Source organism: Cicer arietinum, chromosome 2 (genome assembly GCF_000331145.2).
Source record: "Cicer arietinum cultivar CDC Frontier isolate Library 1 chromosome 2, Cicar.CDCFrontier_v2.0, whole genome shotgun sequence".
NCBI lineage: Eukaryota > Viridiplantae > Streptophyta > Magnoliopsida > Fabales > Fabaceae > Cicer > Cicer arietinum.
In genome coordinates this window covers 43,619,968-43,643,154 of record NC_021161.2, presented here as the reverse complement: position 1 = coordinate 43,643,154, position 23,187 = coordinate 43,619,968, and the positions used below count along the sequence as shown (strand labels likewise).

Sequence of the window (23,187 nt, the reverse complement as noted above, 5' to 3'; positions counted from 1 at the left end):
AATGTTTTAATTAAAATAAAAATATAAAAAAAAGTTGCTTAATATTAACCATTTATTTTAATATAAAGTTCGAAAACAATCCCTCTTATGATCTTACCATAAAAAAAACTTTTGTTTTTTTTGACAAAACTCACAAAAACTCATTTCTCACAAAATAAGGCCCTACATATATATTTGGAGTTAGTGATTTAATTGAGTATCAAATACATGATAGAGGTGAATCTGAATGTTGAATGCCTATACATTACCCAATAAAATAATAAAACAAGTAATGTCTATTTTGAATCTCACACAAGATCTCACATCACAACAACAAAGAACCAAAGAGAAGTTTGTCCAAAGTTTGCATACTTTGCATCCATGCACGAAACAATTCTGCAAGGTAGTTATTCCAAATTAGACAAAAACCATGCACTTTAAGTTTCACACACAATCTCAATTCAACAAAAAGTACTATAAAACAACAACGTTAGTTTAGTTCCTTCACTTACACTTACACTTACACACACACAAACAAACCGCCCCAATCACAAAACGACACTAATATTAAACCTCCAAAACAACAATTATAATTATAGCAAAATTATAATTAAAAAAAAAAAACAACGTGGGTCAAACTTTTTTAATGCCGAATATTGAATAGGATTTAATTTGATTTTGTTGTTATTTTTTTTAATTTTTATTTTCCTTCTTCTCCTCCATCCCCAAGTATAAAACGCCAATAAAATCATGTGTTAATACAAAAACATAAATAAAAACCCTAATACCCCCAATGCAATAACAAATCCCTAAACAGTTAATCTCCACCGTCACCACTATAAAATCCAACGGTTGTTAAGTGAGGAACACTCGTGCTTATCACTCTTCTTCTTCACAGTCATTATTCACTTCCTCACTGATTCTCTGTTTCTCTCCTAACATGAACCAAAACATCATCGATCCTCCACGTTCTTCTCTTTCACTTTGAAGAACAACAACAATCTTGATCTTTGTTTTAATTTCGACCCATTAAGAAAATCGTAATACCCATCAATAAAAATATAATCTTTTTCAGCTTCATTGCTTAATTTTCAGCTGAGTCGTAAAAAAAATCGAACTTGTTTTCTAAAGGTGTTATTTTTAACTGTTTCTTGTTCGACGATTGAGTTTTTTCTTTTGGGTTTTTCTTTGTTTTGTTTTTATGATGGTGAGTGATAGTTATCAGAAAATGATATCCGATGTAGCACGATCAATGGTGAAGAACGGTGATTACGGCGGTGAAGATTTAGGTGTTTTGAGGCGGCAACAACAAGAGGTGAATGAAAGAGAGAGGGAAGTTGCGAGGTTGAGAAGTGGGTCGGCGCCTCCTACTGTTGAAGGGTCTATTACGGCGTTTGGAGGTTTATATGGTGGTGGAAGTGGAAGGGGTTTTGGGAGTGAGGAAGAGCTTCGTGCTGATCCATCTTATGCGAATTATTATTATATGAATGTGAATCTGAACCCAAGGTTGCCTCCTCCTTTGGTTTCAAAGGAGGATTGGCGTTATTCGCAGCAGCGCGTATCGATGGTTGGTGGAATTGGGGATCGGAGGAGGGTGAATGGTGAAGGTGGTGATGATGGTGGACATGGAGAAAGGTCTATCGGTTCTGAATGGGGCGGCCAAGATGGGTTGATTGGCTTGCCGCCGGCATTGGGGATTGGGAGTAGGCAAAGGAGCATTGCTGAAATGTTTCAGGTGAGGGTTCAAAAAATTAGGTTTTTTTTTATTTGTTGGTATGAGATTGATACTTTCTTAGCTAAACTTGTAATTGGAGTTTATTGTGTATGTTTATGTGTATGTGTATATGTTTGTGTGTTTTTAATTTATTTCACATTTATGTAATGTTTGTTGTATTCAAGGTTTTAAATCACCCGCGTTGCGATCCCTGATATTGCGGAGATTCGCGCGGGATGGTGTATGTTTTTTAAAAAGTATGGTATTATTATGTTTATTTTTTATGATTGATGATGGTTTAATACTTGTTGAAGTAATGTTGGTAATCTTTCTGGATTATTACAATGGTGTTTATATATAATGAAATTGATTACTCTAGTTTTCTATTTTGTATCTCAAATGTAGCTGTTTACTTGTATCAGTATGTATTTTCATTCTGAATTGTTAGCATGTTTTTTGTTTTGCTTCCATTGTTTTAATTTCCGTTTTGCTCACTGGTTTTTGTTTTTCTAATTGTAGCTAAATTCAAAGAATTTGCTGATAATTTTTGGAGATTCATTAATATCTGTTTCAAATTTCTTGTCTTGAGCGTTATTTTTGTGACAAACGGATATTATTATATTCATAATGATCATGAGCTAAAAGTCCCGACATTCGATAAATTATATGCTAAATATTATTTGTCGTTTTGTCGTTTTGTTTACTTATGATGTTTCTAATATTTTCTTCATCTTGTTTTCCAAAGCAGGGTGATATGAATACTGCGGCATCTGCCTCCAAGCATCCTCATCATCTCTCTGGCCATAATGTGTTTGATGACATTGCTGAAAAACCGGAAACTCATTTTGCTTATCTGCATCAAGCTTTGGATGATTTGCAGTCTGGTGGAAATAGGCAAGGCACATCCACCGCTCAAAACCTTGTTGGCTCGGCATCTCAATCTTATGCTTCTGCTTTAGGAGCCACCTTGTCAAGGAGCAGCACTCCTGACGCTCAGTTTCTACCTAGAGCCGCTAGCCCTTGTATTCCGCCGATTGGGGAAGGGAGGTCAGGCGCTGCTGATAAAAGAAGTTTCAACGGTCAAAACTCATTTAATGCTGCCGCAGCATCTAAGCTAAACGAGCCTGCAGATCTCGTATCTGCTTTGGCTGGCATGAATTTGTCCCAAAATGATGGAATGGACAATGACAAACGACCCCCGTCATCCGATTATACTCATAATGCTAAACAGTTCCAATATTTGAACAAGTCTGATTCTCTACCTTATCTGCGTCATTCTGCTAACCATCCTTTCATGAAAGTGAGTAAAAGCGTCAATTTCGGATTGGATCTGAACGATTCTTCGTTATATGCAAGTGAACAGCTAGAACATCACAAGGCTGGTGGATTTTCTGTTAACTCCCATTTAAAAGGACATTCTACACCGAACTTTAACGGCAGAGGTGGTTCACCTGCTCATTATCAGAATGTTGACGATATGAATATCTCACACTCGCACCCCAACTATAACATGGCTGGATTTTCTGTTAATCCTTCATCGCCATCCATGATGGCAAACCAGCTTGGAAGTGGCAATTTGCCTCTTTTGTTTGAACATGCTGCTCCATCGTCTGCGCTGGGAATGAATGTCATTGATCCTAGGGGATTAGGAAGAGGTGCAAATTTAGCACCTTTGTTGGCTGCATCTGAGTTACAGAACGCAAGCAGGTTCGGAAATCATGCTGCAGGTAGCACTCATCAGCTGCCATTAATGGATCCTATGTATCTTCAGTACCTGAGATCAAGTGAACTTGCTGCTGCACAGATGGCAGCCCTTAACGAATCGGCCAGAAATAGGGAACACACAAATAATTCATTAACTGATTTACTTGGCCTCCAAAAAGCTTACATAGAGTCTTTAATCGCCCCTCAAAAACAACACTTTTCTGCCCCGTACATTGGTAAATCAGCTAGCATGAACCATAATTCTTATGGAAGTCCATCGCATGGTCTTGGCATGTCATATCCAGGAAGTCCACTGGCTGGTTCCGCCTTTCCGAACTCCATATACGGACAAGGTAGTCCTATGAGCCAAAGTGAGCGGAATATGCGTTTGTCTGGGATGAGGAATGTGGCTGGGGGTTTAACAGGAGGAGCTTGGCATTCTGACGCTGTCAGTAATTTGGATGAGAACTTCCCTTCTTCCTTGCTTGATGAATTCAAAAGCAATAAAACCAAATGTTTTGAACTTGCTGAAATTGCCGGGCATGTTGTCGAGTTCAGGTGTGTAATGCTGCTTGTCATTCTATGTTTTGTTTCTTTTCTTTTAACATTTAATTAACTCTTGATTTTTATATTCTTTAACAGTGCTGATCAGTATGGAAGCCGTTTTATCCAACAGAAACTTGAGACTGCGTCGATGGATGAGAAAACCATGGTGTTCCATGAAATTATGCCGAATGCACTTTCTCTAATGACTGATGTCTTTGGTAATTATGTGATTCAGAAGGTAATTCTGCTCTTGGCATTGGACTTGAATACTGTTTTTGTTATTGGTGGTATGCTCAAGTGCATAGCAAATTCATTATATAAAGCAAAAAACTTCCCTACTTGCTTGATGCATACCTAACTTATTTTGATTCGTGTGTTCAGTTTTTTGAGCATGGAACAGCAGCACAAATAAGGGAATTAGCTGAACAGCTTACTGGTCATGTGCTGACTCTAAGTCTTCAAATGTATGGCTGCCGAGTTATCCAGAAGGTCTGCTCTCACTAACTTGTCTACCTTATGATTTTTCTACCACAAAATATCTTATTGTACTCCCCATTGTTTTTATGATTGACAATATTCTATAACTGTGTGATGAATTGTAATTCGTTAACCGAATAGGACGCCGCATTGATGTGGCCTTTGGCCACTGCATGTAAGGCATGCATTACATTTTGTCATTGGGCAGTTGGATTGCTTGTGCTAACGTCATCGGCAAACCTCACTTCTTTTCTAAGAAGCATTTAATTTCACAATTAAAAGAAGAAACATAATTCATAATGAGAAGTGCCAACAACACGCACTCTAACACTATCTTTCCAACACTCTCTCTTATTGGGTGAAATTCGCTTAGGTCCCACCATTTTGGAAATGAGTTCCACATGAAGTTATGGGATCTACATGAATTTCACAAAATAAGAGTGTGTTGGAAAGAGATTGTTGGAGTGAGTGTTACTAGCCCCTTTTCATTCATAATTAGATTACACATAATTGTCAAATTAGAGAGTTGATACTGTCCTAATTAGTGAGATACGAGAGAATAAAATCAGAATTAATATTATTGTACATAATTGGCCCCCTGGTTATGCTAATTACAATAAAGAAGATTTTCGAGTTTTACCTAATCAATCTCACGGTCTTACGATTTACCATCCCTGAACAAGTTGGATACATGCAAAATCAGGATGCCGTGAGATCGCAAATAGCGTTCGATCTTGCAATCACAAAAAAGATTATTTCCATCTTCTTAGTCGGTTTGCTTGACCTAGTACCTAAACCGCTACAGCGAGTCTCTTCACCCTTGCCTCCTCCTCTTGAATGACTTTCCGGCCAGCACCTCTGTCTTTCTTGGCCAGTAAGTGGTGAATTCCGACAAATCCACTTAATATGGTGCTCTGCTTCCAGCAAATCCACTCCACATAAGTGGTTAGAAAAGGCGAGACTAAGGAGGAGGGTGGCAAGCTCTAAGAGAATGTCCTTCCACGAGCGAGATGCGGCAGCAAACATACTTTGATTTGTTTTTATACCTAGATGGGGAATTAGGGCACGCACCGATTTACAATTGGACTAAAATTTTGTTTTGGGCCCATGTGTTCAATCATTAAAATGGGCTCTTTTTTATGGAAAAAGGGCTAAAAGTTCGAAACCAAAAAGGCTACTTCAGGTTCAATAATGTAGCCTCATATCACCCATTTAATAAGCTTATATTGTTTTATTTAATTTTTATTTTAAACACTACATTAAATTAAATATAATATAAATGGAAATATGGAAAAAATTGTGTGCGCATATGTAATTTTTCATTTTGGTAGGAATTGCGATCTTCGTTATGATCTCCGTTGCGATCTTCGTTATGATCTCCGTTGTGATCTTGGCGTTGATATTAAAGTTTACTGTTATTCATCCTTTGTTTTTTCTTCTGCATTGACCAGGCTATAGAAGTTGTTAATTTAGATCAACAGACTAAAATGGTTACAGAGCTGGATGGTCATATCATGCGCTGCGTGCGTGATCAGAATGGAAACCATGTCATCCAGAAGTGTATTGAATGTGTACCTGAAGATGAGATTCGGTTTATCGTTTCAACATTTTATGACCAAGTTGTGACATTGTCCACTCATCCATATGGTTGCCGTGTCATACAGGTAAAGAACACATCTTTTTATTTTATTGCTCAATTGATAACCATCAAGAGATTATGATTCTAAACTAGTCAAGTTTTTGATAAGCAGAGAGTCTTGGAGTACTGCCATGAACCCAAAACTCAACAGATTATGATGGATGAGATTTTGCAGTCTGTTTGCATGCTAGCACAGGATCAATATGGGAATTATGTTGTACAGGTTTGTTGCATCTCATTTTATTTTTTTGGTTTAAATGTTTCTTTGTTCCTACAATTATGCCATTTTTGCTTTTAGTTCCTGTAATTTTTTTCTTTTGTTTTTAATATACTATTTTTTGTATTTGGTCCTTGTTGATTTATTTTAGTCCATGAAATATTTGTTTATGTTGGAATTGATCACTATAATATGTAAACATTTTATTTTAGTCCCTCCAATATGAGCTGCATAGGGACTAAATAAATGTTATGCACATTACTGGACTAATTCCAATATGAACAAATTTTGCAGAGATTAGTATAATTTTTAATTAAACTTTATTTTTATTTCCTCATTGGTTTCAAACTTGTTTTATTTTCGATATGTGTGCAGCAGTCACATGTTCTTGTGCCAAAGTATTTATATCCGGAACAATTATGGTCAATTGGTATTGTAAATAATTTAAGTATATGAAACACTGAATCAATTATGAATTTGCTTAAAGTAAAAACCATATGGTAGTAATAGTTTGTTTTGTGCTTAAAATTTTTGTTGGTTGATATATTTATTGCCGCTTAAATTCATCTCATTTTCTTGTCTTTGATTTTTTAAATATTTCAGCATGTGCTGGAGCATGGCAAGCCCGATGAACGTTCTGCTATTATAAAGGAGTTAACTGGGCAGATAGTGCAGATGAGCCAGCAGAAGTTTGCATCGAATGTTATAGAGAAGTGTCTCACTTTCGGAACAGCTATCGAGCGTCAAGTCCTCGTGAATGAGATGATTGGTTCCACCGATGAAAATGAGCCTCTACAGGTTCGTGCATGAAAATGGGCACTTATCACATTATCTATTTTTTGTTGCATTATGCTCCTTTTCACTAATCTTGTGCATGAATAAGGTTCTTACTTAATACTTGAATTTGTTTTTTTCATGGATGTAACTAAGGTAAGTTATGCGTACCATATCAGTAATGCGTCTGATGTGTGCCTTAAGTTGAATCTATGATCAGATTTCTTTTGTTAAGGGAATCATGTGACCAAGGTTTTGTTTGTATTTTTGGTGGTTTTTTAGGTTATGATGAAGGATCAGTTTGCAAACTATGTTGTACAGAAAGTGTTGGAAACTTGTGATGACCAGCAACTTGAGCTAATTCTGAATAGAATAAAGGTTCACCTGAATGCTTTGAAGAAGTATACCTATGGGAAGCACATTGTTGCGCGTGTCGAGAAATTGGTTGCTGCTGGAGGTACTTTCAGTCTTATATCTTTATTTTTCTAATTTTGCAATTGTCTCAACATAGGCTTTCATCTTTGGGCTTGCTTGACATTTTTCACAAAACTTGCATGTGTGTATATCAAAATGTTTATTTGAAGAAAAAGTTAATTTTCCATTCAACCATGAAATTTGATAATTTGGATCTATTAACTTTTATTCCCAACTGGATGATGTGGAATGATGTATTAGATTGGTGTTAATGTTTTGCAATTGACGAGTCCTTCTCAATTAGATTCATAGAATTTGGACTTAAGCATAAATGAACCATTAAAGCAAACTCAAGAGGTGAGAGTTGTCCTATCCTTAGAAGGGTGAATTTGGCTAAGGAATCTCAACACACTTCGTCACATCTGAAGTGTGGACAAATGTGGGTGACTCCAATTGAGAGATCTAGGATAGATTCTGATATTATATTAGATTAGAATTCACTCTTTGGCTCAACTCTACCCCAAAAGCTAACTCAAGAGATGTCGATTTCTCTAGTCAGTGTGGGACCTCAAGACACCCTCGTGCTTAAAACTCGGTATCTAAAACATGAACAAATGCTTTTGGGATGAGCTGAGACCTTAACCACTATCATGCATAATAAGCGGTTTACTCCTAGGCATAGTTTTAAATTGCGGTTGTGGTTACATTACAAACTTTTATAGCAGAGAATTCAAAATCCGCAACATTGCAACCGCAGTTACGGTTTCATATTGCAATTTAAAACCATGCTCCTAGGTGAACTAGTGAAGTCTAAGGGCCTCTTTACTTCCTATGTTTCCTGTTTTTATTTTCACATGTAGATTCTATATTTTTCTCTCAATTTTTTTTCACAATTTTTGAAAACATATCTAAAATTCATTAAATAACAAAACATTATTATCATGAAAATGCATTTTTCACAACTTATCTTTCATGGTCTCTCTATCACAATTGTTCACTACAAGAGCCTTCCATCTCTTTGTCAACAATTTAAAATGAACATATTTTACAAAATGAAAACACAGTTTTCAGAAAGTAAACAAACAGACCCAAAACTATTGACAATTTGACATTTTTTTCTGGTAGTTTTAATATTCATTCAATTGTATCTTCATGAAAGTGTATTTATTTAACTAATTAACTAACAAAATGTTTTTTATATTTGATGTTTTATGCAGAGAGGAGGATTAGTTTTCTGACACTAAATCATCCTGCACAGATGGTATAGAGGAAATGAAAGTTATGTACAGCTAACTGAGAAAGAAGGATAGTACAAGTGGCCAATCCTTTTTCTTCTTTTTTCTTTTTCTTCATATCTGGTACTGATAATAGCACTGTCTATATTCAAATAGGCAATTGCTGATTGGAAAGTAATAAAATGTTAGTTGTACTTGAAAACTGTACATTTGTTAGTTTTGAGGAGAGATATAGCTAGAAAATCAGATTAGCTAAGGCTGAAAATATGAGCTAGTTTTAATGTTGTACAGGGAGGTGTTTGACTGTACAAATTTTTACTAGGTTTATCATAGGACAAACAAGTCCTTGTATTCCGGATATGCAAAACATGTTTTTATGAGCCTTTACTCTTTCAACTTTGTTAATTTTTTTTTTATATCCATTGCTCATTTTCTTAGATGTTTTGAGGTTTTTCATCGATCAATAGTATGACCATTTCTTATCGAAGGTGTGTCTTGACATTTGACTTGTGTGGATGGATGTGTGACATGACATTGACACATTGATTGTCTTCGATTAATTTTTGTTTTTGAAATTATTATCGGTATTGATGTGTCTAGTGTTCGTGTTAGCATCTATTTTTCATTCATAGATCATAAGTAATATATGAAGTTTTTTTAAGAACTCAATTTATTTTTGGTAGATTTTGATTGTTTGATGTCCAAAAGTTTCATCTCAAAGCCTTTTTCAGATCATTTTGATTTATAAACATCTTTAAAGATGTGTATTGAAATTACTAAGCAGTTGTGGTTAAATGTTGTGCGTTTTGCAAGTTTTATTCACAAAAGGTTGCTCTTATAGAAGTTTTTTAAGGACTGATTTATATCGTCTTTTATAAATTAAATATTTTTATTTTAAAATTGTTTGTTTACTTTTTTTGTAAAATGTTTTACAGAACTATTTTTGACTTTATTGTGTTTAAAACTTAAAATACAAAATAGATGATTGTAAAAATAAGTTTTTGAAATTACTTTATAAAAAAAGTACATAAATCAGAGCACCTAACAAACCCAAAGGGTGTTAGATTTATTGTGTTGGAAATTAGGTAAGTCTTGTGTTGTTAAGCAAGGCAAATGCATTTATCTAACAACAAAGGCAATAACTCTTACTTGCTTATTGCTTTTGACCGTGTTAATGATAATAGTAGTATAGTAGGTAACGATTTATAAAAATATTATAAATTGATAATATTCCTAATTCGACGGTTTAAGTTTTAAAGTAGATTTTATTTTATTTTTTCATCAAAACAAAATTCCAATCTTGAAAATCTCATTTTATGTTATTTTATTTTTTTCAATGATCCCACAGTTTTTCCCGCCACTTGTAAATCTCATCGGTTACTTTATCTAACCAAGAGAATTTTCTCTTTTCACTTTTTTCCCTCCCTTTCTCCTTTATCTTCTTTTAAGAAATTTTGTCCTACAAAAGTTGCAAATAAACATGCTACTAGGCCAATGAGCTCCATACCTTCACAATAAAATTGAATTCAACTAAGAGACTTAATAACAATCTAACAACCATCATAGTCACAATTTCAAATTATAATAATCCATTTTGGATTGACAACAATCAAATCAAAAATAAAAATTAGATATACGGTGAAGTTGAGTATAGATTATTAGATTAAGAGAAAAATTTATTTCTCCTGTAATCTTTTAATATTCAACCAACTACACTATACAACCAATCGATTTTAGACGATTTAGGTTCTCTATTCAAACAATCAATTTGACGGACAAAATGTAACGACATATCTAGTTGCTTTACAAGTCCTAAGCCCCACCGAATCATCATAAGCATAACTATAAGCTCGAGGACAAATAGTCTTGAAAAGAAGAGCAAACACACTTGGCTTACACATTTTAGGACTAGCAAACTCCCCAGTACAACAATACCTATCAGATTTTGCAGCCAAACAAGCACTCTTACATCCAACAACTTTTCCTTCCTTTTTCACAACAAGTCCATATGGACAACAAAAATTCAAATCAGCTTCACAACCAGCTACACCACAACCAACACCACCATCTATAGGCTTCATTGAAACAGGAAGGTTAAATCCATCAACCAAACTAACATCATAGAAATGCAAATCTGATTGTGAAGTTCCAAGTGTCATTTCAATTAGTGTAGCTGGTGGGACACCACCATTGCCATTGCAGTTTAAAAGACCTGCACAATCACCTGTTTGACATGACCCTTTTCCTGTTGTGTCAAAGCAACAACCTTGTCTTCCCCATATTCTACCTGACCATCCATTTGGGAGGTCTAAAACTACCTCTTCTCCACTGCAAAGATGAAAACCACCATCTTTTGGTGATGTGTGCCCTGCACTTCCTAGGATTCCTGGCCACACACTCTCTTTGCAATTGTTAACCAATATGAGTTGTGTCCCATTTGCTACAACAAAAGAAACATCAAAGAAACAATTAGCTAGCACAAAGTTCTAAATTACGGTTGTAGTCGCAATTACGATGCAAACACATGATATTGCAGCAAAATGAAACCAATACAATCGCAATTGCAGTTGCACAGACCTCTAATTACTTTACGTGTATGTTTGAAATCACGGCGAGTTTAAAAAAATTATGATAGGTGCACGACTTTGTTGAAACTCTAAAGTATAATTTTTATCAAAATTGCATTAGTATACTATGATTCTGATAAATTCACCGTCAATCCAAGAAATCAAACCTTATGACAAATCAAATTGGCATTTAGTAATCTCTCATGCATTCTACTAGATTTATACACCAATCAGAAAATAATCTAACAGAATCCTTAACCTTTATTTATTTATTAATAAGCTATAACAACAACAAAAAAATAAAAAGACTAAATATGAGTCAAAATAAATGTCATATAAAAAGTTGAACTATTAAAAACCATTCTAAACATGTCCTATGAAAAGAAAGAAAAAAAAAGTGCATGTTGTTAAGAAGAGCAAGAGTTCAAAGTGTATATAGGAGTGATTACCTGTGAGAGAGATGGAGATGAAAATGAAAATGAAAATGAAGAGATGCAAGGAAGTTGTAGCCATTGGAATATGGAATGGTGAACCGTTTTGTGCTCTTCTTTACTATTTGTATATGATAATTCTTTCTTTCTTTTTAGCCATTTTTTATTACTTTGCATTTTAAAACGGTTTGCTAAAGTGCAAATTGGATCCCCTTATCTCATCTGCCTTTTTTGCTTTTTTTCTTCTTTTTCTTTCTCTCTTTCATTCAAATTTCCTAACTTCATTTGCCACATGAAAAAGGATGAACAAGGACATACACATCTAAACTAGTTTTACACTAGTCTATGAGAATATGGTAATTTGTAGATATAATTATATTTGATAGACAAAATGTTGGTTAATTTGTTAGGAAGAGGGAAATGTTACTTACAATATTGAACCTGACATCTTCTACATATAACTCCTTTGTTGTCGTAATCCTTACAATTAGACTACTCGTTTGAGGACATTTTCTAGTTATCTTTAAATACACTTACAAAATGAGTTTAGTTCACAATATCTTCACTTTTAATTAAATGATAGTGTAAAATTATTTTGAGTAGTGTTAACAACATTTTCTTTTCTATGCTCAATTTCTTATTGAATAAATTGATGTGAATCCTATCACTAAAAAATTTAGAAATTGACTATGATATGCGATTCATTTGGTTTCATGTTCCACCTATCTTGCAATGAATCAAATTGATTGATCAACATTTTAAGAATTTAACAAATTCTTTAGTTATTATTTTTAGTCTTTCAATTGCATTTGCAAAGTTATTCCTTAGACATTTGTTTTTTCATGTACAAATCTCATTGTTTGGAGAAAAAATATTTGGAGATCTATCAAGTCATTGCTACATATGTTACAAAATATAAAATTTAAATGTGATGTGATGTGATATAATTGAGACTTAAAAGGATAAAGTAAAATAAATAAAGAAGGATAAAGTTTGACTCAATTTCTTACCTTCGTATTAATATATAATAATTTTGATTTGTTTAAATTTAAAATTTCACTTCTCATAAACCAAATAAAAATTTGGTTCATAATTATCACATCAACGAAACATGCCATAAAATGTATATGATGCATAACTAATACAAGTATTTTTCACTTTTCAATACTTCAAATATTATGGTATGTGCATTCATAACGGTGGAATAATATAATAGTATGTCCATGTAACACTAATTTATTTATGATGTAATAGATTGAAGTAATTTTTTTAAAAAAATTAGAGCATCCTTTATACTTCCATTTAATATATTTTAGTTATTGACAAAAAGTGATTATCATATGGCATGGAGGAAAAGAGAAATGGAACCAATTCGATTATCATCTTAGTGCACAAAAAATCTGAATACACTATAAAGGACAACAATCCAAATTATCCAATATAAACAAGATGATGATGATGATAAAAGTATTTGATTATCTCAAGTCTTAACATCTCCTCTCTTTAGGAGAATGCTTATATTCTTAAAGTGTGTATACGCAGGTACCATCATCACTTCTAGCTGTTGGGTCGAAGTTTGTGGCATTTGGATCCGTGCAACCTTCAGGAACAGGAACATGTACTTGTTGGGCTGCCTGGCCTACATAATAGAAAAAACACCCAAAAAGTTTACACCTTATTTTGTTGTATTTCATTCAATCATACATATTGTTTTGAGTTTAAATAGTTTTTTTTTCCATATAATATATCTAATTTTCATTTTGTTCCTTATAAAATATTTTGTTCAAAATCATCTATAAAATGATTTTATTTTTGGTTTCATTTTAGACCATGATATATCAATTCTTTGAAATTAAAATACTTTATAATCATCCCTTAAAAAATAAGTTTAGTTATTTTTCCTTTTGTTTGTCATCTTAAAAATAAGGTGAGGTTTAGGTTATCTTTAAAAAGTTTTAGATAATTTACCCAACATCTAATACAAATTAGCCACATAAGTGAATTTGTAAGTGGGACACATAAACTAAAGATTTTTTACTTGTAAATTTACTTATGTGACTAATTTTCATTGGATGATGGGTAAATTACACACAAATCTTCAAAAATAACCTAAAAAAACATATAAATAATAGCAAACTAATAATGATGACCAATACTAAAATAAAATATTACAGGATTATTTCAAACAATTTTTTTTATATAGACTATAAAATTAAAAATCAAGTATATCATAGAGACCAATAGTATATTGTACCTTACTTCCTAACTTCAATTTATTTGATGCAGTATAGAAAAGGAATATTGTGTGAATTTATACTCCACCACATCAAATGTGTTAGCAATTTTTTACCGTATGAATTGCACTTAGGATATTTTTCTATGTGATATTTTAAAGAGTTTGATATGGGGATACATTATTCAACATTTTAAAAGCTTCTTCACTAAATAAATGTTTAATGTGTATGTAATATGTTTGGACATGTGTGTCAGTATCTAATACTGACATATGTAATTATTCTACTTTCTCAACTTATCATAGGTTTAACATGTCAATATCAATTCATGCTTGATCATATATGTAGATAGGCTAAAAATGAAAGCTAAATGCAAACATTTTATGAATGCATGAAGATAAAAGAACTAACCATAGAAAGTTCCTCTCTTAATAGCATCATCATTAGCTTCACCAAGAGCAGCCTCACTCATATACTTGTCTGCCAATTGGACTCTCTTCACATTCTCTTGTTCTTGAACAAGCATGTTACCATATTCCAATAGTTTCTCCACTGTCATCTTAGGCTGTTCAAATGTTGGAGGCCCTTCCTTTGAGTTCACAAGCTTCTTTCCAATGGTTTCAACACCAATACCAGAAATCCACTTCCTCACTTCATCATCATATACTCTGGCTCTCAATGCACCAAAGAAATCTGCAAAAAATGCATTCCAATTCCAATTAATCTGAATCATCAAAATAATAAAACATTTTGACATTAGTCTAGAAAGAAACTTACCAATGGATTGACCAGGGAAAGTATCAACAATCTTAACAATAGCCTCCTCAGAAATATTATCATGTTTAAAAATCCCTTTACAAACACCAACACGATCATCCCTTGTAGGTGCCCAATAGAATTTCTCCATACGTCCATCACGAATAAGAGGAGCATACAATGTTGAAAAATCATTACCAGTAACAATGATTGGTACACGTGGATTATCTTCCTTGTTATACATACCAGGTAGTTGAACATTTGTTGGGTTATCAGCAATGTTCATAAGTGTTGCATTTACCATTTGATTGTTTACTGTGTACTGTGTTGTTCCACCCATTCTACCAGCACCTGCATCAAGATCGTTTATAAACAAACAACACATTTTTCCTTTTTTAATTATGTCTGCTGCTTCTCTGTATCTCTGTCTTATTAGTTTTGCTGGTTCCCCTGCGTTTCCACTTTCTAGTTCTCCAGCACTCATCATTATTGGGCTGTTATATTATCAAATTCATTAATACAATTCATATTCACATACATTAATATTCAATTTACTATTCAAATTACTTACTTGATTCCCATCTTTGCAAATACAAGTTCACATTGGAATGATTTTCCTTGACCTTTTCCTCCCCATATACCAAGAATCAAAGGAACCTATATAACATAATTAAAATATTCAATATTCAATATTTTTCTCTCTATTTTATCATACTCATGTATCTAATTAATTACATGCCTTAATGTTAGGAAGGGTCATGAAATTCTTGGTGACGTGTACAACAAGTTTGTCCATAAAAGCAGGAGCTATGTAAAATCCATCCATAGTGTTGTCAAAGTTGTACCTGTAATACCATCAAATGTTACTTTCATATGAAAAGGGACAAAAAAATTTCAACTCATGACAATGAAAATGATTCAAAAAGTATGTTTCTAACTTACTGTTTGAGTCCAGTACTAATGTACTCATAAGAGCTCATGACTGCATAATGAGTTCCAGCATCTTGTGGAGCTTGGAAAACAGAATCAACCATACCCTTTCCTCTTGTAATATCTTGTTGATCATCTGAGATATCATAGGCCAAACCAGCCCATCTGTCTTTCTTAGTTTGCTTGTTCTCATCACCCTCATCTGCAGCAACAATTTTCAAACTTCCACTTGAAACCTTTGAGTTGGTCATTCTTGATGTAACTTTCTTTAAGCTGCTTCCAAAGAAGGATGAACTTGGAACTGAGGTTACTGTTCCGGAGCTATTTAAGCTCAGCTGCAATATCACAGTATTAGTACTCACATATGAAGCACGGATAATAATTTGAAAAAATTAATTAATTGAATGTAATTAATGTGTCGGTGTTAGATACCAATATGAGTCGTACACCAGGACACATCTTTTATTAGGAGTGTATGTGCTACATAAACTTTCGAGATATGTTTTTTTATTTATTTCTATATGTTTTAATTATCATGCCTCTCAAATAGGAAATATATAGTGTCATGCTTTTCTAATTTAATAATTTGGTATCATATATACTAAAGATTAATATGGAGGAGTATTAGTTTCACATTCTCTAACACTTATTTTCTACCGCATTCTCTTTTATTAGTTAAAATTTAAATAAATCTCATCAAATTATATATGTCTTGTATGAAATTATATATGTCAAATTATATATCTCATCAAATTATTTTCTAACACATTCTCTAAAGTAGGTACAGTGGATCACACACATATCTCTCACAGGTGGATTTCCTACTACAATCGGAATATCACACATATGATATAGTCACAGAATTCAGACAGTTAAATCCACTTAATAAATCTGATACAAAATACCGATTAAGTAGGAACTAAGCTATATGATCTTAATAGGACAGTCTGATGGTATAAAAATAAATGTTTCAATCATTTGAATCACTACTTGATATACAATTGTAACATAATTTTACAATCATACAATAATGATTTGAGTATTGCCTATATAAATAATTTAATAAAATTACTTAAAAGAGCATAAGAAGCAGAAAAATTGATGAGTAGATTAAAGCAAAACATACTGGAGTTCCACTGACAGCTCTAATAGTAGAGACTGAAGCAGCCATGGCTATGTTGTGTTGTGTTGCAGAGAAAAGAGAAGTAAATTTGTGGCGTTATGAAGCTAGTAGATATATTCAAAGGGAATGATTTATAGTAGTTACTTAATTGAGTGTACATAAATTCATATCATATCCAATATTAGCTAAGGATTCATAAGATCCACACAATCAAGATTAGTTTACTGCCACGTGGCAATCACATTGTGCCTGAAATTCTTAGACAAAGATTTTGAGGTTGGAATTAAAGCCTTTTCCAACCTCTATCTGATTCAAGCAATAGCAACAGCTTTTCTTTTCATTCGAATAAAAACAAGTGTTTATCATTAATGCCATTAAACTTTATTTATTTATTTATCAACTTTAATTTAATTTTAAAGTTTAAGTATATGATATTCAAATTTAAAAACAAGGGAGAATTTCTCTAGTATGAAGAATATAAGAGCTTAACTCAAGTTAGAGCTTTGTGTTAATAAAATGGACTAAAAAGCAAAATCAAGAATAAAGAAGATATACGCTTTTGTATTGTATTATTCTCACGAATGTGTTTTATTATAGTATATAAATAGAAAAATGAATAATCACATTGAAAATTACTAGCAATTAATAGATCCATTCAATAATAAAAGTTTATAAAAATATAGAAAGTATAGGAAATAGACATCCATACATTGAGTTTACTATACAAGTATTACAAAAAACTAACACTCCATTTCAATCAATTAAATCATTTTTCACTGAATGCTCATCAATATAATTTTGTTTTAAAAATTCTTTACTATTCCACGTTCCACAATTGTTTTGATGCCACGTGCACAACAAAAAACACTCACACAAGCTCTAAATAATGTTTGTGATATCTCATTAGGCCAATTACCTAAACCTTGTATTAAAGCAGCGATACAATCGAGATTACTATGAAATGTTTATTGGATACAAAATTTCAATGTTATGTGATAACAAAATTACTCTAAAGTATTTAATAATATTAAAATATGAATCTCTTGCTAATAAACTAATTAACTCCTCTTGGACATGAAATTGTTACGATGCATAAAATAATACTTATAGAACTAAAATGAAAAAATTGATGCATGGGCATCGCGGGCCACAACCTAATAATGTTACTAATTAAGTATAGAACGTTGGTTAAAATATACTTATATTTGGACTACCAAACTTATCTTTTTTCTTTTTTGTTATTTATATTCCAAACCGACTTATAGAGTATATGATTGATGATTTCATACTTGATAAATTATTAATTTGTCAAATATAAAAACATCAAGGGTTGATTTTCCAAAAAATATATTTTCATAGAAATCACTATAAAATCAAATTTTTTACTAAATAATTAAAAGTCTTGAATATTTGTTGACAAAAAGAAACTCAAGTATTTACCACACATTAGGGTATTTGTTAAGGATTCTAAAAATAAATTTAGGTTGTTGAAAAAACCAAAATTTGAATATTTATTAAGTTGAATACATAAATTTTAGATTTAGTTGTAATTTTGGCCCCTTATTTTCATTAATTGGTGGAATTGATCCATTTATTTTAAAATCTTACAGTTTTAGTTCATTTTTATATTTTTTTTAACTCAAAAAAAGTGATATAAAATATTTAAAATGATTTGACATACGATGTCATGACGTAGAACTATTTAGATACATTAATTTTTTATATATTATTAATTAAATGATAAAAATGATTGATTATAAAATTTGAAATGAAAGATTTTATAAGATTTTATTCAATTTATAGATATTAATCATTCAACATCATTTATTCATAAGTCACGTCATTTGAAATATGTCAAACTAATATTTTTTTAGTTAAATTATTTAAATGAAGTATAAAAACTATTAAATATTAAAATGCGAGAATAATTATATAAATTGATAAAAATATAATTAATAATATTACAATTAAACCTAAATTTTAATATAAAATTTCTACATTTAATACTTTAAAATATATCATTAAAGCCAAAGAGTATTTACCACACATGCCACGTTATGTTGGTATAATACTTCAAATTCATGTAATTATGAAACTATTATCGTTGGTTGGTGTATATAGTATATAAAAATAATCTATAACATACAATGATGATGATGGATGGATGCATGATAGAGAAAGACAATTTCATCGTTAAACTCGAAAGCCCAAAGTTATAAATTCACCAGCTCATAATTACACTCCCTTTTCATGCAATACCCACTGGTCAAAGACAAAAAAACTCAAAAGTTTTGAAGTGACACAAACCAAAAAATTATGTAAGTTTAAATTTAAATAGCATTTTCCTCGTTTCCAAAGGTTGTAGAGATTGCAAGGCGATTAATAACGTGTTTGGATAGAGTTTATATGTTTGAGCACGCGTTCCAATGCTAATTTGGATACACTTTTGGTCCATTTAGTCGCACAAACAAACATAAGCTACGAGTGCTATTATTAGTGTAGTATGTTTGATTTTTATTTTTCAAAGATTCAAATTATTTTAGACAGAGCTAATTCATCTTTTGCTTGGAATTTATCGTAGATGTAATAAATTTATATGATTAATTTATTTAAGTTCAATTTTAACAAGAATTAATTTTGTATGATTAATTTATTTTAAATTAATTTTTATAAGGGCGAAACTTATCACAATAAATGAGTAATACCTTAACACATAGGATAAGAACAAGTTTAATTCATATACAAACATTTCGACAAAATCACACTGATACCTTCATTTTATTAAAACTTCAAAGTTTAACTTTTGTCAAATTTATAATCGCCAATGTATAAATATTTTTTCCTAATCTTCAAAAACTATTGTAGAAGGCTGTGATCTTTAACCTTTCTTTATTTCTTCTTAGTTTCACCAATATCACAACCTTACCTTCATAACACAGCATTACAACAATCACCACAAGAACAGAGAGAATACATTTGAAACTGTTAATTAGACCGTCAAGCCCGATTCAAAAGACAATAATTAATATAAAATGTTAAATATATTTCTTCTTAGTTTCATTTTTAATCCATCTAAAAAATTTCTTCAAAACTTGATTTTTTAAAATCTCCTGATACTAATTTTCATTTTCACTTTTTTATAAAAGTTCACGTTAGATGTTCTAATTAACTTTTTTTTAATGACATGTCATTGTTACCATTTTAAAATATCATTAATTTAGTAACTTAATTATTTAATCTTTAATTTGAAGTTATAGATAAATTAATAAAGATTTAAAATTAAAAGTTAAATTATTAAATTAATAATAGTTTAAAATTTTATCAATGATATTTTGTAAAAAAAATCAATTGGAACGTACGACGTGAATATTTGTAAAAATAGAAACTAAAATTGATAACATAAAATATAAAAATACAAAAATTCGAAGACATTTTTTAGATACAAAAAAATGAAAGTTAATATATTTAGATAAACTAAAAACATATTTAACTTTATAAAAATACAAATAAAAAATACAAAGATTTGATCATACCACTATGTCTACTTCTCTAATTAGAAAGTATTTATGATACATTTTCTATTATAATTCAAACTTAAAATTTATTGGGTATAATTTGAGTTTAAATATTGTGTTACAGTTTACGAGATTAATCATATTTTAATGATTTATACACTTATTACAAACTATCGGTGATATAAAAAAAAAAACACATTTTTGTTATTGATTGTATGTGCGTGTGAACTTGAATTATTTATCTCTTAAAAAATGAACCCAAAGAACTACAGGGGTTAGTCTAACAGACCTAAAACTAAGACTATAATTTAAGTGGCCAACAGCTAAACCTGAATTATGGTGTGATTATAATAATATCATTAATATGTTCACATAAAGCAAGTGGATATTAAATTAGGCTCATTAACAGACCATTAACAATATCTAGACAAAAAACAGCAATGAGTCATGAACTCTATGCTAACAAAACTAGATTAGGTAAAGCATGCATTATAATTTATAACTCCAAACTTATAAAACTGATTGTAGTATCAAAATTCCTTCCAATCTCCAACAAATGATGATGATTGGGAATTCAATAATAGTGACCATATGAGGAAAAAACTTTATGAATCAAAGCTCTTTTGAGGCACAAAAGAGGAAATAATCTCCCTAATTGATAATGACAATGTAGGCCACAAAAGAGACCCAAAAGAGCATACTTAAAAGCACAATGAAATAAATAATCGAAGTGGTTGGGGTAAAGTGTTTAATGAACTTCAGTTAATCATAAATTCTTTAAGAGAATCCAAGTTAAAATTTTGATTGAAATAATTGTTATTTAGATTTTATTTATCTCTCACCAAATTTTAGATTATCGAAATCTCTATAGCATTGACACCTCTGATCAAAGACGTGTTTCAGTATCTGACACCGATATGACACTAACACCTTGATTATATACAATTAATTAATTTTTTTAAATTATTATCAATATCAATGTGTTAGTGTTAGTATCATGTCAATAATTGTGTTTTATAGAATATGGTCCATTTCCCTTGGAATTGGAAGAAGACAAAAAAAAAGGTAAAATGAAATGAAATGAGAATGTGCTTTGGAAACAACAAAAAGAATTGAGCCCTCAGGTGATTTCTATAAAATGTTAGATTCTCTCAAATTCTTCTTATCCAACCAAAATATACGAGTACTACAGTCTTAATTGTACTATACGACTAGAAAAAATTAGAAAATGACAGGGTTTGGCTCATCATGTGGAGCATGCAAGTTACTAAGGAGAAAGTGTTCTAATGATTGTGTATTTGCTCCTTACTTCTCTTATGACCAAGCTTCAACACATTTTGCAGCTGTTCATAAGGTTTATGGTGCTAGTAATGTTTCTAAATTATTGTCACATCTTCCTATTCATAATAGAAGTGATGCTGCCATCACCATTTCTTATGAAGCCTTGGCCCGCATGCAAGATCCTATTTATGGTTGTGTCGCTCATATCTATGCATTGCAACATCAGGTTAATTTCTTTGCTCTCACCCTTGAACCAATCTTTTAAATTGTTGCAGTAATGATTTTAAATTATAGTTGCAGTCATACTGAGAATCTTTATATTGTTGTAAAATGTGAGCAAAAATGTCTGATGTAGCCATAATTTTGATTGTGATATTGTTGCAGAGACATCTAAAATAGTTACATTGTGGTCGCATAACACAATTTTGAACCACAGTTATCGTAATGTTACAATCCCATCGTAATATTTGATATTGATAAAATTACGATGAAATGTGTTTGATGCAGCTTTAATCACAATCACAGTGGTAAATACATCAACAATTTTAATGTTGCAGTCCAAATTATTGTCACAAACAATACAAAAATGCAATATATCAGACTCATGCATCGCACGAGTCAGCGATCTAGTATTGATAATTTTTTTGTTTGATGTAAAGTTTAAAACTTAATAATGTGTATTTGTGTTAGGTTGCAAGCTTACAAGAGGAGATAGATATACTTGGAAGTCTAATAGCAAATTCAAGTGTTAGTGTTGTGAATTATGACAATGTCCAAGCAACAATGAACTCAAACAATGGAACACAATATTACCATAATCAAATGGCTAATTTTCTTTCACATGAAGGAGGAGCCACATACCAAAGTTTCAACTCATACATGGATATGGAACTTCCTTATGCACATGGTTTGGCAGAACCTTTATATGGTGATTCTAACTCCAATCTATTAGAGAAGTTCCTATCAGGAATTGACCAAGAGGGATTCCTTAACCACCCTTGGTTCAAGCATAATGAAAACATGAAGAACTAGGAATATTAAATTAAATATTTATTATAGACTATATATAGTACTTCTCCAACTTTATAGTGCTTATCCTACATTGTACAAAATGATTGCTTGAAATCAAGCTTATGTTGGATGTATGTTTTACAATACAATCATAAATCATATAGGCAAGAGTTTAATTGAGTTAGATTAATGCTACTTCCATAATCTTTTTAATTTGCTTGTAAAAAATGTTACAATTAATTGGCTATATAAATCAAAGTTTTCTATCACGTGTTTAATTAGTTTGAAAACAAACTATTTACGGCCTCTACATTGATTCACTTCCCCTAATTATTGCACAGTTTTCTATACTCTATTGTGGTGTGAGTTTGATTGAACAATAGACAATTCAAGTCTATCACTCTAAGTTAAGATTTCTCCCACTTTGTTTTTTTAGAAACTTCAGTATGTAGCTTCAGATCCAATTTGTTTTTAGTGTTTCTCAAACAAGCTTATTAATTAGTATCGCTCATTTCTCACTTGGGAGGGAAACGGATTTGGGAGGGTTTTGTCTCCCTCATCCCATATACGACTAGTCGAAAAAAATCTACACATGTTTCTTTTTTATCAGATGTGAAATTTAAATTTTCATTCTCACTTG

At 31.6% G+C, this 23,187-nt stretch overlaps 4 protein-coding genes across 5 annotated transcripts; 2 read left to right on the top strand and 2 right to left on the bottom strand.

Moving 5' to 3' along the window:
• The first annotated feature begins 745 nt into the window (after positions 1–745).
• On the top strand, positions 746–9,115 carry LOC101494741 (pumilio homolog 1-like). Of its 2 annotated transcripts, none has more exons than XM_004490819.4 (9): positions 746–1,714; positions 2,442–3,955; positions 4,040–4,181; positions 4,325–4,432; positions 5,872–6,084; positions 6,172–6,282; positions 6,880–7,074; positions 7,333–7,507; positions 8,682–9,115. In XM_004490819.4, the coding sequence occupies exons 1-9, from the start codon at positions 1,181–1,183 to the stop codon at positions 8,729–8,731; spliced, it is 3,042 nt and encodes a 1,013-aa protein (XP_004490876.1). In that variant the 5' UTR covers positions 746–1,180; the 3' UTR covers positions 8,732–9,115. The 2 variants fall into 2 exon arrangements, with proteins under 2 accessions (XP_004490876.1, XP_004490875.1); XM_004490818.4 differs by having other exon boundaries at positions 2,439–3,955.
• A 1,127-nt stretch (positions 9,116–10,242) lies between these two features.
• On the bottom strand, positions 10,243–11,888 carry LOC101494427 (thaumatin-like protein). Its single transcript, XM_004490817.4, has 2 exons — positions 11,716–11,888; positions 10,243–11,139 (listed from the first exon to the last, which is right to left on the bottom strand). Exons 1-2 carry the CDS (start codon positions 11,777–11,779, stop codon positions 10,463–10,465), a joined length of 741 nt encoding a protein of 246 aa, XP_004490874.1. The 5' UTR covers positions 11,780–11,888; the 3' UTR covers positions 10,243–10,462.
• A 1,160-nt stretch (positions 11,889–13,048) lies between these two features.
• Positions 13,049–16,904, bottom strand: LOC101494120 (ribulose bisphosphate carboxylase/oxygenase activase, chloroplastic). The gene is made up of 7 exons (XM_004490816.4): positions 16,744–16,904; positions 15,630–15,952; positions 15,427–15,532; positions 15,259–15,344; positions 14,709–15,181; positions 14,343–14,624; positions 13,049–13,336 (listed from the first exon to the last, which is right to left on the bottom strand). Exons 1-7 carry the CDS (start codon positions 16,786–16,788, stop codon positions 13,221–13,223), a joined length of 1,431 nt encoding a protein of 476 aa, XP_004490873.1. The 5' UTR covers positions 16,789–16,904; the 3' UTR covers positions 13,049–13,220.
• Positions 16,905–21,440: 4,536 nt separating this feature from the next.
• On the top strand, positions 21,441–22,783 carry LOC101508415 (LOB domain-containing protein 33). The gene is made up of 2 exons (XM_004490859.4): positions 21,441–21,762; positions 22,227–22,783. The coding sequence occupies exons 1-2, from the start codon at positions 21,484–21,486 to the stop codon at positions 22,566–22,568; spliced, it is 621 nt and encodes a 206-aa protein (XP_004490916.1). The 5' UTR covers positions 21,441–21,483; the 3' UTR covers positions 22,569–22,783.
• The last annotated feature ends 404 nt before the right edge of the window (positions 22,784–23,187 follow it).

Bases quoted from the DNA above. Each gene is read 5' to 3' on its own strand.
- LOC101508415 (XM_004490859.4), top strand. From the start codon at position 21,484: ATGACAGGGTTTGGCTCATCATGTGGAGCATGCAAGTTACTAAGGAGA. The intron at 21,763-22,226 runs GTTAATTTCTTT...TATTTGTGTTAG, and splicing joins TCTATGCATTGCAACATCAG to GTTGCAAGCTTACAAGAGGA.
- LOC101494120 (XM_004490816.4), bottom strand. From the start codon at position 16,788: ATGGCTGCTTCAGTCTCTACTATTAGAGCTGTCAGTGGAACTCCA. The intron at 15,345-15,426 runs GCATGTAATTAA...TATGTTATATAG, and splicing joins TGACCCTTCCTAACATTAAG to GTTCCTTTGATTCTTGGTAT. The intron at 13,337-14,342 runs GTTAGTTCTTTT...TCTATTATGTAG, and splicing joins TAAGAGAGGAACTTTCTATG to GCCAGGCAGCCCAACAAGTA.
- LOC101494427 (XM_004490817.4), bottom strand. From the start codon at position 11,779: ATGGCTACAACTTCCTTGCATCTCTTCATTTTCATTTTCATTTTCATC. The intron at 11,140-11,715 runs GTAATCACTCCT...CTTTTGTTGTAG, and splicing joins CATCTCCATCTCTCTCACAG to CAAATGGGACACAACTCATA.
- LOC101494741 (XM_004490818.4), top strand. From the start codon at position 1,181: ATGATGGTGAGTGATAGTTATCAGAAAATGATATCCGATGTAGCACGA. The intron at 3,956-4,039 runs GTGTGTAATGCT...ATTCTTTAACAG, and splicing joins GGGCATGTTGTCGAGTTCAG to TGCTGATCAGTATGGAAGCC. The intron at 6,085-6,171 runs GTAAAGAACACA...TTTGATAAGCAG, and splicing joins ATGGTTGCCGTGTCATACAG to AGAGTCTTGGAGTACTGCCA.